Raw genomic sequence first — 15,925 nt, forward strand, 5'->3', positions numbered from 1 at the left:
TATAGGAGATATTTTCTTTCAGATTCTGAGGAAGAGCAAACTGATTGAAATATTTAGTGTATTTTCATTAAAAACCCATTCCATTATGATTTAGTTACACTCTGATGTCTATCTCAAAATATTTACTAAATTAGATCTGTAAAATCTTGGAGGACACAAACTACCTTTTTATTTTTTCTGGGTCAATAGTCCATAGAATTTAGATCAAAGTATTATTTATAATAGCAAAATGTCTTGGTTTTCACTAAAAAATAAGGTAATGATGTCAATGGCTTCTCTGGTGGCTCAGTGATAAAGAATCCATCTGCTCATGCAGGAGATGTGGGTTTGATCCCTTGGTCAGGAAGATCCCCTAGAGAAGTAAATGGCAACCCACTCCAATATTCAGACATGACTTGGCAACTTAAAAACAACAAAATGATGCCAGTATCTTAATCCAAGGAAAATAAAGTAATTTAAAAGTTAAAAACCTTAAAAACAGAACAACACAAAACATATTCGATAAATGGTCGTTACTTTTTGGACATCACTTTTTGAATTCCAAGCACTCTGCACAATATAGTTACTTCATATGCCTACAATAAATAAGTTGATATTTGTTTCCCATTTTCTACAAATAATACTTGGATCATAGTGGATGTTTAATTAACATGTATTGAAGAAAATCGCTAGGAAATAAACTTTTCAAATGTGTATAGTAGTGTTACATTGTAATTTGCAAAGCATCTATTCTGGCATATTATGTATTTGCTCAATGGAGAGATCCTGAATATAGGTCTCCAAAAGGAAAACCTTGACAGCAGATGAATAAATTAAAAAAAAAAAAAAGAAAGCAATAAATGCTCTTGCAATTGACCTGAGATAGGTCATAGACATCATTTTTTGTCTCAGAGATAATCTACCAGGGAGAAAACTTGAAAGATAACAGAAAGGACAAGAACGTGAGATTTTTCTTGTTCCAAATCTGTTGTTTTAGGACTTCTCCTTGTCTTTATGTTTTATATGTTGTCTTAATAGTTCCAAAAATGAGCTGTACAATTAATCAAAGGAAATATTTACAATTAGCAAATTCAGATTTTACTTTTACTGGGGTTAAAGACACACACATATGAACATATATTTTTTGCTATTCAGGAAGAAATATTAGGGAATTGGTGAGAAGATGTGCTGGAGAAGGGATAGGCTACTCACTCCAGTATTCTTGGGCTTTCCTTGTGGCTCAGCTGGTAAATAATCCTAATGCAATGATGGAGACCTGGGTTTGATCCCTGGGTTGGGAAGATCCCCTGGAGAAGGGAACGGCTATCTACTCCAGTATTCTGGACTGGAAAATTCCATGGACTGTATGGTCCAAGAGATCACAAAGAGTCGGACACGACTGAGCAACTTTCATCAGCAGGCAAGAAAAACCCTGAAGACTTTGGAAAATGATAAGACAAAGCCACTCATAGGAGGCCCTGGAAGCATACAGTGTTATGGGTGAAGTAATCACTGAAGGGCAGAGACTAAGAGATGAATCTGCTCCTATGAAAAACAGCTATATAAAATAAAAAAGTTTACCTTGATAGAAATTGTAGTTTTAGTGGCTATAAGATGCCCAAGGCTTTAAGTAAAGGAAACATTAAATTTCATAGAAAGTTGTATGTTACTGCAAATAGTTAAGAAAAACTAAATATTCAGGCTTAATTTTATTGATAATGAAAGGGAAGCATAGGAGGTATAGGTTGGTATTTGAAATTGAATATAAGTGATGTGCACACAACAGGGCATAGTGAGAAAAGATCTAAAAGGGAGATCTTCAAGCTAAGGATAAAGAGTAACTTGAAGGATGATGGAGAGGACAAGAACATTAGATTTTCCTTCAAGCTATCCTTCAAGCTAAGGATAAAGGTAACACCCATTATCTAAAAAGAAATTATATAAATGAATTTATGTACAAAACAGAAACAGACTCATAGACTTTGAGAATGAGATTAGGGTTGCTGGGGAAAAGGAAGAGGGAAGGGAGTTAGGGAGTTTGGGAACAATGTGTACAGACTATTATTTTATAATTGATAACCAACAAGGACCTACTGTATAGCACATGGAACCCTGTTCAATGTTTTGTGGATGGAATTCTGTTCAATGTTATGTGGCAGCCTGGATGGGAGGGGAGTTTGGGGGAGAACGGATACATATATATGTATGGCTGAGTCCCTTCACTGTTCACCTGAGACTATCACAACATTGTTTGTTAATTGGCTATATCCCAATACAAAATAAAAAGTTTTTTAAAAATCAAAAATAAAATAAAAGTAATGGATTTATCTTATCAGAGTTTAAGAAACGGAAGGTAAAGATGTAGAGCTTGTCTTTAGGAAAATACTGAAAATTTGAAAAATTAGATTTAAAGCAGTCTGAGAGTCTATTGCAGAGGGATCCAATCATGAAGAGACTAACCTAGAAAAAAAAAAGTGAGTTTCAAAATGAAAAAAAATTCTCATTAAACTTGTTTTCTGATTATAATCAAGCAGAATGATTTACCACTGGTATAGATCCTTCATGTCTAATCTAGGTACAGTTTAGTTTTTGAAATTCTTTACTTTGAATTAAATGAATTATTCCCTCAATTTGAATTGGTGGGTCATAAAGACAGCACTGAGGGTGATTAGCAAACACAAACTAAAGGGAATTTATTTGTTCCAATAGTCAAGGACTAGAAAGAAGTTATCCAGTCCACTTAATTTTTCTCATTGAAAATGATAAAGGCATGCAAAAACATAGAATCTCATAATTGATCATTGAAAGACATTGGGAAAAGAGATGGAAAATTAGAGAGGAGCCATGGGGACCGATAAAATGGTACCCTCCTAATTGAACTAAAGTATGTTTTACTTAAATAATTTAACCTTATTTTTAATTTTTTAGACTTAACAGGGAATAGGAGATGAAACAGCGGTATCCCTACTTGAGTCTACTGACCAAATCGCCGTGCTCGGACCCAATGGCTCAGTCTTCATGCCCTCTGTATTAACACTCATCGGGATTCCTGGCCTGGAGTCAGTGCAATGCTGGATTGGGATTCCATTCTGTGTCATGTACCTTATGGCAGTAATTGGGAATACTCTAATTTTGGTGATAATCAAATATGAAAACAGCCTCCATAGTCCTATGTACATTCTTCTTGCTATGTTGGGGGCCACAGACATTGCACTTAGCACTTGTATTCTCCCCCAAATGTTAGGCATCTTCTGGTTTCATTTGATAGAGATTTCTTCTGAAGCATGTCTTCTACAAATGTGGCTTCTTCACTCATTCCAGGGAATTGAATCAGGTGTCCTGCTGGCGATGGCCCTAGATCGGTATGTGGCCATCTGTAATCCCTTGAGACATGCCAGCATCTTCTCCCAAAAACTCTTGACTCACATTGGGGTTGGGGTGACACTCAGGGCTGCCATACTTGAGGCACCATGCCTGGTACTAATCAAATATCGTCTCAAATTCTACCGAACCACAGTTGTCTCCCACTCTTACTGTGAGCACATGGCCATTGTGAAGCTGGCTATTGAAGATATACGGATCAACAAGATCTATGGTCTATTTGTTGCCTTCACTATCTTAGGATTTGACATAATCTTTATCACCTTGTCCTACATTCAGATCTTTATCACTGTTTTTCAACTGCCCCAGAAGGAGGCAAGATTCAAAGCCTTTAATACATGCATCACTCATATTTGTGTCTTCCTGCAGTTCTACCTCCTTGGCTTCTTCTCTTTCTTCACACATAGGTTTGGTTCTCACATACCACCATACGTTCATATCCTTTTATCTAACCTTTACCTGTTGGTTCCACCTTTTCTCAACCCAATCGTCTATGGAGTGAAGACCAAACAAATCCGTGACCATGTGCTAACAATATTTGTATGCTCCAAACATCTTAATCATTAGTGGATCTTTCTAAAGAAAATTTAGGTTAGTTCAAAGTAGCAACATCAATATGCTAAAAGCTAGGTCTTCTACACATTTCTACATTTGAAAAAATATTTTAAATCTCAGATACTCATAATGGAAGGAGACACTTAATGAATCATCCAATACTTAAGAACTTTGGTTTACTACTCTAAGAAACTCTTATATTGTGATTTCCAATTGTTTCCATTATTGTTTTTGCCCTGTCCTTTACAACCTAGAGCTTTCACTTGAGTAACACTTAGACCTGCACAGATAAGTAACTTGTAGAAAACAGCAGTTGATCCCAGATAACTTCTAAGGATCATGTCAAACATTCATATCTTCAAACTATTAATCCAACTCTTAGCTGTAATTCTGGCCATGAGTCATTTTCTGATATCTCCTTGTGAATCTATATGTTGAAAATTTTAATGACATCTAGTTTTGTCTACTTTTTTCTGAAATACTGATATAAAAATAATGTAAAATCAATAATACCAATGACAACAACACGAAACCTATAAGATGGAAACCAAATTCTGTAAACATGGAATAAGTGGTATAAGAAAGATAGCACAAAAAAGATTTATAAAAATAAATTAGGTCTATTCACAGATAAAATGTTTTTAGGAAACAAAATTATTATAGGACTTAAATAGAGCACATCCTTCAAAAGGCATTTTAATATGTTAACCCAAATTTGAGTTTTACCCAAATTTGAAGGTTTAAGTTGTAGAATTAAAAATAGAGACAAATTCCAATTCTTAAAAATCATCTACCACAAGTTTGTAGAGGACAATAGCTTTGTCTTATTTACACTTGTGTGAACAAGGATAATACCTGAGACTTCTTAAAACTTCAATAAAAATGGCATTGTATAATGAACAATTTAACATTTCCCTATTTTTTATCAATTGTATTCAAGATCAATTAATCTGAAGGCTTTAAGATAACATATAACATTATCTTACAGAAAATCAGCATTATAGAGAGTTTAATCGAATATTATCAATGTAAACGATGATGCCCTGAATGAATTAATATATCATCTTAAATATGAGCTAAAATCATGGGAGAAACTGACTTCCAAAAAAAGACTTCAGATCTTTCTTTACTCTTTGCTATTCCTCTGCTCATGCACCTTCATGTTTTCCCAGGATGCTGCACTGATAGAGATCATGTTTAAATTGTCTTCAATGAATCTTTAACACTGAGGACTCATGGGAGTTTTTAAGAAGAACCAAGTACACAGGGAGGGACATTTCGTTTTCTAATAATGGACTGATGCACAGTTCAAGAAAGAAATAAACCAAGGAAACACTTTATTACAATAAAGCAAATGGAGCACACTATTAAAGATATGGAGGCAGAAGAAATTTTGGAATGAAGTCTTGTTGAGTAATGGAGAAATAAATTTGACCCATAAATTATTTGGCTTTAAAAAGCTCTGTAAATATAAATCATGAACCAAAATGTGAAAAAAATACAGTGAGAGAAGGACTACAAAACTTGTTAATGGATAACCAGATATATGTAAAAGATATAAGACTAAATAAAAACTAAATCTAACTATATACTATCTACAAGAGAGTCAACGGATTTAAGAATTATGAACACATGGAGGCTGAAAGTAAACGCGCAGAAGAAACCTCATGACAATGGCAAACAAAAAGCAGGTATGGGGATGCTTTTATCAGACAAAATAAACTTTTAGCTAAAATTGTCAGCATGAGTTCCCTGTAGGTCCAGTGGATAGGACTTAGCACTTTCACTGCCTTGGGCCAGGGATTTGGTCCCTGATAAGGGAACTAAGCACTTCCCAGGTGGCTCAGTGGTAAAGAATCCCCAGCCAATGCAGGAGACACAGGAGATGTGGGTTTGATCCCTGGGTTGGGAAGATCCCCAGGAATGGCAACCCGGCTCCAGTATTCTTGCTTGGAAAATTCCAAGGACAGAGGAGCCTGTAATCTAAAGTCCATGGGGTTAATCTCTGGGCTATATTCCACGGGGTAGCAAAGAGTTAGACAAGACTGAGCAACTAAGCATGCATGCAGAGAATTAAGATCTTGTAAGCTGCAGAGCATGGCAAAAAAAAAAAAAAAAAAAAAAATCACTTAAAAGCAAAGACATCATGTAATATTAAAACGGAGAATTCACTATGAAAATACATTATAAATACTAGAGACGCCAAATATGTGAAGGAAGCATTCATATAACTAAAGGGAGATATACACAGCCACACAAAAATAGTAGGAGAGTTCAATATGCCACTTTCAATAGTGAATGAAGCATAAAACTCATATCAGAATTGCCTCATTAAAAGGAAGGGTCACATAGAAGGAATTCTATTTAAATAGAATTCATTAGCATAGAACATGTTTGCATTTAAATAGACTTTATACTTATTTGTCAATGAGAAAAACAGAAAAGAAATTCAGCCTATGGTGCTCTGGGAGGGATGGGGTGAGGAGGGAGGTGGGAGAGGGCTTCAGGACAGTGGGACACATGTATATACCCATGGCTGATTCATGTTGATGTATTAATAAAAAAACACCATATTGTAAAGTAATTAGCCTCCAATTAAAATAAATGAATTAATTAAAAAAAACCCTCAGCCTATTAAAATTAAATCTCTGTACTTAGCCTGTGTGTGGTGTGGAGGTGGAGAATGGTAAGGAATTATCTGAAAGTTGTAGCAATGATTTCAGGGATATTGCATTTGGTCCCATCACTTCATGGGAAATAGATGGGGAAACAGTGGAAACAGTGTCAAACTTTATATGTTTGGACCCCAAATCACTGCAGGTGGTGACTGCTGCCATGAAATTAAAAGACGCTCACTCCTTGGAAGGAAAGTTATGACCAACCTAGATAGCATATTCAAAAGCAGAGACATTACTTTGCCAACAAAGGTCCGTCTACTCAAGGCTATGGTTTTTCAGTGGTCATGTATGGATGTGAGAGTTGGACTGTGAAGAAAGCTGAGTGCCAAAGAATTGATGTTTTTGAACTGTGGTGTTGGAGAAGACTCTTGAGAGTCCCTTGGACTGCAAGGAGATCCAACCAGTCCATTCTCAAGGAGATCAGTTCTCTGTGTTCTTTGGAAGGACTGATGCTAAAGCTGAAATTCCAATATTTTGGCCACCTCATACGAAGAGTTGATTCATTGGAAAAGACTGTGATGCTGGGAGGGATTGGGGGCAGGAGGAGAAGGGGATGACAGAGGATGAGATGGCTGGATGGCATTACCGACTCGATGGACACGAGTCTGGGTGCACTCCAGAAGTTGGTGATGGACAGGGGGCCTGGCGTGCTGCAATTCATGGGGTCACAAAGAGTTGGACACAACTGAGTGACAGAACTGAACTGAGGTGCAGATAACCCAAGTAGGCATGATTAAAAACCCTGTGTCATTAGCTAGTGGGTAATAAACGCCTTGCTTTGTGTTTATAACTCCTCCTTCACAATTCCATTAGAAAACATTAAAATCAGTAGCTAGCAGCTTTTTGTTTCAATTCAAGCTGAATAAATTGATGCTATATGCCAGAGTAACACATATCTTGTGAGTTTTACTGGAGAATAAATGCAAAAACATTATCTCAGACAGACCTACAAAAAATGAGTGATTTCTGTATTTCACATAAAAAAGAAAAGCATAAAAGGTTATCTCAGAGATGGGCACCCATGGCAGATGGCCCAACACCACATAATTAAAGTTCCTGATGTTGACTAGGTGCAGTTACAAAGGTACAGGTAAAAGGAAGAGGTATTTCAGGACACATTCTGCAAAGGATAAGACAAGCTGAGGAGTTCCAAGCCATGGGTGATAGTGATATGAAAATGACAGTACTCTTCATGTATCTAGTTAGAGCAGAACCAGCTCCCAGCAGTTGGTGAGTAAGTCTCTTTCTGATTAGATCAGATCAGTCGCTCAGTCGTGTCCAACTCTTTGCGACCCCATGAATCACAGCACACCAGGCCTCCATGTCCATCACCAACTTCTGGAGTGCACCCAGAATCACGTCCATCAAGTCAGTGATGCCATCCAGCCATCTCATCCTCTGTCGTCCTCTTCTCCTCCTGCCCCCAATCCCTCCCAGCATCACAGTCTTTTCCAATGAGTCAACTCTTCGCATGAGGTGGTCAAAGTATTGGAGTTTCAGCTTTAACATCATTCCTTCCAAATAAATCCCAGGGCTGATCTCCTGGAGAATGGCCTGGTTGGATCTCCTTGCAGTCCAAGGGACTCTCAAGAATCTTCTCCAACACCACAGTTCAAAAGCATCAATTCTTCTGTGCTCAACCTTCTTCACAGTCCAACTCTCACACCCATACATGACCACAGGAAAAACCATAGCCTTGACTAGACGAATCTTTGTTGACAAACTAATGTCTCTGCTTTTGAATACACTATCTAGGTTGGTCATAACTTTCCTTCCAAGGAGTAAGCGTCTTTTAATTTCATGGCAGCAGTCACCATCTGCAGTGATTTTGGAGCCCAGAAAAATAAAGTCTGACACTGTTTCCAATGTTTCCCCATCTATTTCACATGAAGTGATGGGACTGGATGCCATGATCTTCGTTTTCTGAATGTTGAGCTTTAAGCCAACTTTTTCACTCTCCACTTTCACTTTCATCAAGAGGCTTTTTAGTTCCTCTTCACTTTCTGCCATAAGGGTGGTGTCATCTGCATATCTAAGGTGATTGATATTTCTCCCAGCAATCTTGATTCCAGCTTGTGTTTCTTCCAGCCCAGTGTTTCTCATGATGTAGTCTGCATATAAGTTAAATAAATAGGGTGACTATATGCAGCCTTGACGAACTTCTTTTCCTATTTGGAACCAGTCTGTTGTTCCATGTCCAGTTCTAACTGTTGCTTCCTGACCTGAATACAAATTTCTCAAGAGGCAGATCAGGTGGTCTGGGATTCCCATCTCTTTCAGAATTTTCCACAGTTGATTGTGATCCACACAGTCAAAGGCTTTGGCATAGTCAATAAAGCAGAAATACATGCTTTTCTGGAACTCTCTTGCTTTTTCCATGATCCAGCAGCTGTTGGCAATTTGATCTCTGGTTCCTCTGCCTTTTCTAAAACCAGCTTGAACATCTTAAAGTTCACGGTTCACATATTGCTGAAGCCTGGCTTGGAGAATTTTGAGCATTACTTTACTAGCGTGTGAGATGAGTGCAATTGTGCGGTAGTTTGAGCATTCTTTGTCATTGCCTTTCTTTGGGATTGGAATGAAAACTGACCTTTTCCAGTCCTGTGGCCACTGCTGAGTTTTCCAAATTTGCTGGCATATTGAGTGCAGCACTTTCACAGCATCATCTTTCAGGATTTGGAATAGCTCAACTGGAATTCCATCACCTCCACTAGCTTTGTTCGTAGTGATGCTTTCTAAGGCCCACTTGACTTCACATTCCAGGATGTCTGGCTTGAGGTCAGTGATCATACCATCGTGATTATCTGGGTTGTGAAGATCTTTTTTGTACAGTTCTTCTGTGTATTCTTGCCATCTCTTCTTAATATCTTCTGCTTCTGTTAGGTCCATACCATTTCTGTCCTTTATCGAGCCCATCTTTGAATGAAATATTCCGTTGGTATCTCTGATTTTCTTGAAGAGATCCCTAGTCTTTCCCATTCTGTTGTTTTCCTCTATTTCTTTGCATTGATCACTGAGGAAGGCTTTCTTATCTCTTCTTGCTATTCTTTGGAACTCTGCATTCAAATGTTTATATCTTTCCTTTTCTCCTTTGCTTTTCACTTCTCTTCTTTTCACAGCTATTTGTAAGGCCTCCTCAGACAGCCATTTTGCTTTTTTGCATTTCTTTTCCATGGGGATGGTCTTGATCCCTGTCTCCTGTACAATGTCACGAACCTCATTCCATAGTTCATCAGGCATTCTATCTATCAGATCTAGTCCCTTAAATCTATTTCTCACTTCCACTGTATAATCATAAGGGATTTGATTTAGGTCATACCTGAATGGTCTAGTGGTTTTCCCTACTTTCTTCAATTTAAGTCTGAATTTGTCAATAAGGAGTTCATGGTCTGAGCCACAGTCAAATTTATCTTCATAGTTTTTCATTACCATTTTTTTCAATAATAATCAACCCATCCCATCATCCTTGTATTCACTTACATACTTCCCACCTGCTATTCGTTTCTCTGTACTTGTCAGATCATGTTCAAATCCTACATTAAAATTACCTCTTCATTCTTTTACTTGCATTTTAGCAGCACGAACCACAGCTGCTTCCTGCATTACTGCACGATTTATTAACTATTCATTGTAGGATTTGCTTCTCATGAGATTACTGACATAAAGCAACTTTATTGGAGAGTCTATGAAAGAAAGAAATAAGCTAACTTTATTTTCTCAGAATTATAAACATTTCTCCAATGTATTGAGGATTATTTGATTGAAATTATATAACATTTAACAAGTAATGCTTTTGATCAGAAAAAAAAAATTAATACAATTCATGACCCAGGTTTTCATAAAAAGTTTTTCTCAGTGAATTGAGAAGTGATCAAAAATTCCTCAATTTCTCAGTAGTCTCTGCTCAATTATCTCTAATGTCCCAATGTCAATCCTCAGTTTTCTGTTTCTATTCTATGTTTAACTCCTTTTAAGGAACATATCCTTACATTTCTTCATTTTCTATTAATTCTTTATGTGTGGGTTCAAAGCATGACACAAGTATTCCAGATTATCTATTTCATTAAGAACTGATAAGCCTAAATTATCCAGATCTTATAGTATTGGTAACTTTGAACTGTTTAAACCCACAAAACAAGGCTCTATTTCAGTCAAGTTACATATTTATGCATGTTCCTATATCCTTGAGTATTTAAGAATGAGTCTTAAAGAATGAGTCTTCTTACTGCTATACATGACTCATGATGCTTCTCTTGCTTCCTTGGAGATTTCTCCATTTAGGTATATGTAATATACATTACAGTTATTAAAGACTTTTTTAATCTAATGTAAGGGTAAAAATGTTATGGATTTAAACTATTAGAATTATAGGCAAAAATATAGATTTACTAGAAATGTAAACTGTAGCAATGAACTTTAGCCCAAATTCACTAAATCTTTATGGATTTCAATGACCTTTTCTTAAACTCTTCATTCACATTCTCCTGAAGAATATTCTGTCTTAATAGGGACAGATAGTATAGTTTGAGGTATGTATGTATATATATATAAAACTTTGGGTCAAAAGTATTTATATCTCTATTCTCTTTCATAGGAAACTTTTCACTCTCATATATTGGTCAGAGTCTGAGTATTTGCTGGTCCAAACCGATTCTTTCTGATTTAGAGACAACTGACAAAAAACAGTAGCAAAGCAATTAAGTAGAATGTGGAGAAATTCATCAAACTTTGATTAAAATAAAATTTTCAAGAAAAATTATTAACTCTATTTTTTGGTCCAAAGGTATGAAATTAAAACAGTCAAGTCAGAAGTTTATTTTCTACCTTAGTTGTTTTGCTGGTTTTAAAATATTGTATGAAAGATTTTACTGTGCACAAGAACTGTGTATTTCTACTTATGGGATATCTTTCTTAAAAAGAGTGATGTATGGCTGTGATGAGTTTGGGGTGCCTGTGAGGCCACTGAGGAGAGGCATAAAAAAAAAAAGAAAAAAGAGTGATGTACATCTTTGGATCTTTCTTTCATACTTTAGATATGTAAATTAGATGGATGATATGATCTCAGATTTATATAAAATCAGAAAGACTCTATATGTTGACTTTGGGTGAAAAGAAAAGGAAGTAGCTTTAACTGAGAAACATTTGTTTGCATCAGAAGACCCAAGGACACTATGTCCATTTCCAACATCACAGTCTTCATGTCTTCTGTGTTGACCCTAATAGGGATCCCAGGCCTAGAGTCTGTGCAGTGCTGGATTGGGACTGCATTCTGTGTCATGTATCTCATTCCTAAGATTAGAAATTTCCTTCTGTTTATCATTATCAAATCAGAACACAGTTTCCATGAGGCCATGAACATTTTCCTAGGCATGCTAGGAGTCACAGATATTGCCCTTCATACCAGCATTGTGCCCAAGATGCTTGGAATCTTCTGGTTTCATGTAACAGATTTATTTTGATTTCTGATTGCCTCAAAAGTGGCTTATTCACACATTTCAGTGCATAGAGGTGGCATTCTGCTTGCCATGGCCCTGGACCACTAAGTCACCATCCACTGAGACATATTGCCATCTTCACCCACCCTTTAGTTACCCCAAATCAAGGCTGTGGTACCACTCAGGGCTACCATTCCTGTGTCAGCATGTGTGCTAAGTCGCTTTCAGTTATGTCCATCTCTGAGACCATATGGACTGTTGCCTGCTGGGCTCCTCTGTCTATGGGATTATCCAGGCAAGAGTACTGAAGTGGGTTGCCATTTCCTCCTCCAGGGGATCTTCCCAACCAAGGGACTGAACCTGCTTCTCTTATATCTCCTACATTGGCAAGCAGGTTCTTTACCACTAGCGCCACCTGAAATAATCTGGTGCCTAATATTGATAAAGTTCTAGTTATAATTTTATCATACAGGAGTCATTTCCCACCCCTAATGTGAGCATATGGCCATTGTGAAACTGCTTGCAGGAAATTTCTGGGTCAACAGAATCTATGGTTTTCTTGTGGCTTTCACTGTTGCAAGAGAGTTCCAGAAAAACATGTATTTCTGCTTTATTGACCATGCCAAAGCCTTTGACTGTGTGGGTCACAATAAACTGTGGAAAATTCTGAAAGAGATAGGAATACCAGACCACCTGACCTGCCTCTTGAGAAACCTGTATGCAGGTCAGGAAGCAACAATTAGAACTGGACATGGAACAACAGACTGGTTCCAAATAGGAAAAAGGAGTACTTCAAGGCTGTATATTGTCACCCTGCTTATTTAACTTATATGCATAGTACCTTATGAGAAATGCTAGGCTGGAGGAAGCACAAGCTGGAATCGAGATTGCTGGGAGAAATATCAAAAACCTCAGATATGCAGATGACATCACTCTTATGGCAGAAAGTGAAGAAGAACTAAAGAGCCTCTTGATGAAAGTGAAAGAGGAGAGTGAAAAAGTTGGCTTAAAGCTCAACATTCAGAAAACTAAGATCATGGCATCCAGTCCCATCACTTTATGGCAAATAGATGGGGAAACAGTGGAAACAGTGTCAAACTTTATTTTTCTGGGCTCCAAAATCACTGCAGATGGTGACTGCAGCCATAAAATTAAGACACTTAACTCCTTGGAAGGAAAGTTATGACCAACCTAGATAGCATATTCAAAAGTAGAGACATTACTTTGCCAACAAAGGTCCATCTAGTCAAGGCTATGGTTTTTCCAGTGGTCATGTATGGATGTGAGAGTTGGACTCTAAAGAAAGCTGAGCACCAAAGATTAATGCTTTTGCACTGTCATGTTGGATAAGACTCTTGAGAGCCCTTGGATAGCAATGAGATCCAACCAATCCATCCTAAAGGAAATCAGTCCTGAATGTTTATTGGAAGGACTGATGTTGAAGCTGAAACTCCAATACTGTGGCCACCTAATGCGAAGAGCTGACTCATTTGAAAAGACCCTGATGTTGAGAAAGATTAAAGGCAGAAGGAGAAGGGGATGACAGAGGATGAGATGGTTGGATGGCATCACTGACTCAATGGACATGAGTTTGGGTAAACTCTGAGAGCTAGTGATGGACAGGGGAGCCTGGCATGCTGCAGTTCATGGGATTGCAAAGAGTCGGACATGACTGAGTGAATGAACTTCACTGTGCAGGGTTTGGCCTTACATTTATTACATTGTCCTGTGTATATTTATCACAGCTTTTTCTTTTGATCCAGAAGGAGGCAAAGTTGAAAGCTTTCAATACCTGCATCGCTCATATTGGTGTCTTCCTCCAACTCTACCTCCCTGCCTTCTTCTCCTACTTTGACATAGGTTTGGTTCTCACATCTCACCTTACATCCACATCCTTATTTCTAGCATTTACTTGGTCTTCCCTCCATTTCTCAATCTACTTGTCTATGGTGCAGAGACTAAGCACATTCTTATGCATATGGAAAAACTATTCTGTTCATAAAAATTTTTATGAATAATGCAACCAAGCTTTTCTCTTTGTGCATGGTAACAAAATTTCAAAACAAAATAAAACTACAAAAATTCATCTTATTGAAATTTTTTAGTTTTCTATTTAATTTTTATTGTTTTTAATTTGCTGTCATAAGTCAGTTTTCATAATCTGGCATGACAGCTATGTGACATAGATTCATATACTGTATCTGGGTAAATAAATTAAGAAACATAAAACAGTAAATAGTGAACATAGGTCCTTTCCTTTTCTTGCAGAAATGGTGATGTAATGACCAATTCAGGAAGGAGCTTCTTGGTGAAAATAATGTTCTAAACCTCAGTTGGGTTGTTACACATTTATGTATCCTTTGCAAAAAATCACATAAGCTGTACAAAGTATAATTTCTGTACTTATATTAGACTTTAATATAAAGTTTAAAATATAAAGTATGTGAATCCTCAAAAATGAAACAAAACAAAGGACAAAGGCAATAAGTCTGAGGAATTGCTGTAGATTGAAGAAGTCTAAGGAGACATGAATATAAAATGCATTATATAATCCTTAATTGAATTTTGGGCAAGAAAAATATACATATAGGTCTTTGGATTATTTTTAACCTTGGATATGGACTAATACTTAGGCTATAATATTACTTCAGGGCTACATGTCCTAATACTGTTTATAATACAATTAGGCAGTAGACTACCTTTTCCTAGGGAAGCATACTTAAATATTTAGGAGCAAAAGAACATTGTGTCTCAAATTTACTCATCAGTTCAGTTCAATTCAGTCACTCAGTCGTGTCCGACTCTTTGGGACCCCATGAATTGCAGCACGCCAGGCCTCCCTGCCCATCACCAACTCCCAGAGTTCACTCAAACTCATGTCCATCGAGTTGGTGATGCCATCCAGCCATCTCATCCTCTGTCGTCCCCTTTTCCTCCTGCTCCCAATCCCTCCCAGCATCAGAGTCTTTTTCAATGAGTCAACTCTTAGCATGAGGTGGCCAAAGTACTGGAGTTTCAGCTTTAGCATCATTCCTTCCAAAGAAATCCCAGGGCTGATCTCCTTGAGAATGGACTGGTTGGATCTCCTTGCAGTCCAAGGGACCACAGTTCAAAAGCATCAATTCTTTGGCACTCAGCCTTCTTCACAGTCCAACTCTCACATCCATACATGAGCACTGGAAAAACCATAGCCTTGAGTAGACGGACCTTTGTTGGCAAAGTAATGTCTCTGCTTTGGAATATGCTATCTAGGTTGGTCATAACTTTCCTTTCTCATGAACACCTCATAAAAATTATCTAACTATCATATATCTATCCATATATCTATCGAATTGTTCAGTGGTAAAGAAAAATTGAGCAAAATGTAAAAAAATATATAAATCTGGTAAATTGTATAAGGAAGCTTCCTACAATACTCTTGACAAATTCTGTATATCAATGTAAGATGTGTTTGTATTTTTTTGTTCTTTGAATATCTCAATTTAGAAATGGCTGCCATTATTCACTCTGGAGAAGGCAGTGGCACCCCACTCCAGTACTCTTGCCTGGAAAATCCCTTGGATGGAGGAGCCTAGTAGGCTGCTGTCCATGGGGTCGCTAAGAGTCAGTCACGACTGAGCGACTTCACTTTCACTTTTCACTTTCATGCGTTGGAGAAGGAAATGGCAACCCACTCTATGGGGTCACACAGAGTCGGACACGACTGAAGTGACTTAGCAGCCATTATTCACTCAGTCAACCAATCCAGAAGCATCATTTACCTTTGATGTTGGCCACAATTCCACATTGTACACCTAACCAATCATCTGATCTTAGTATTTATCTCTAAAGTATCCTCAAATAATTTATCTTCTCTCCATTAGTCACTATGTATTCATTTTTTTATTCTTACATATG

General features: G+C 37.4%; 1 protein-coding gene and 1 pseudogene across 1 annotated transcript; both read left to right on the forward strand.

Annotated features, from left to right (window-relative positions):
• Positions 1–2,823: 2,823 nt before the first annotated feature.
• LOC133260988 (olfactory receptor 52A5-like) lies at positions 2,824–3,927 on the forward strand. Its single transcript, XM_061439601.1, has 2 exons — positions 2,824–2,841; positions 2,917–3,927. Exons 1-2 carry the CDS (start codon positions 2,824–2,826, stop codon positions 3,925–3,927), a joined length of 1,029 nt encoding a protein of 342 aa, XP_061295585.1.
• A 7,837-nt stretch (positions 3,928–11,764) lies between these two features.
• LOC133261292 (olfactory receptor 52A1-like) lies at positions 11,765–14,030 on the forward strand (annotated as a pseudogene).
• Positions 14,031–15,925: the final 1,895 nt, after the last annotated feature.

This window comes from Bos javanicus, chromosome 15, assembly GCF_032452875.1.
Source record: "Bos javanicus breed banteng chromosome 15, ARS-OSU_banteng_1.0, whole genome shotgun sequence".
Lineage (NCBI taxonomy): Eukaryota > Metazoa > Chordata > Mammalia > Artiodactyla > Bovidae > Bos > Bos javanicus.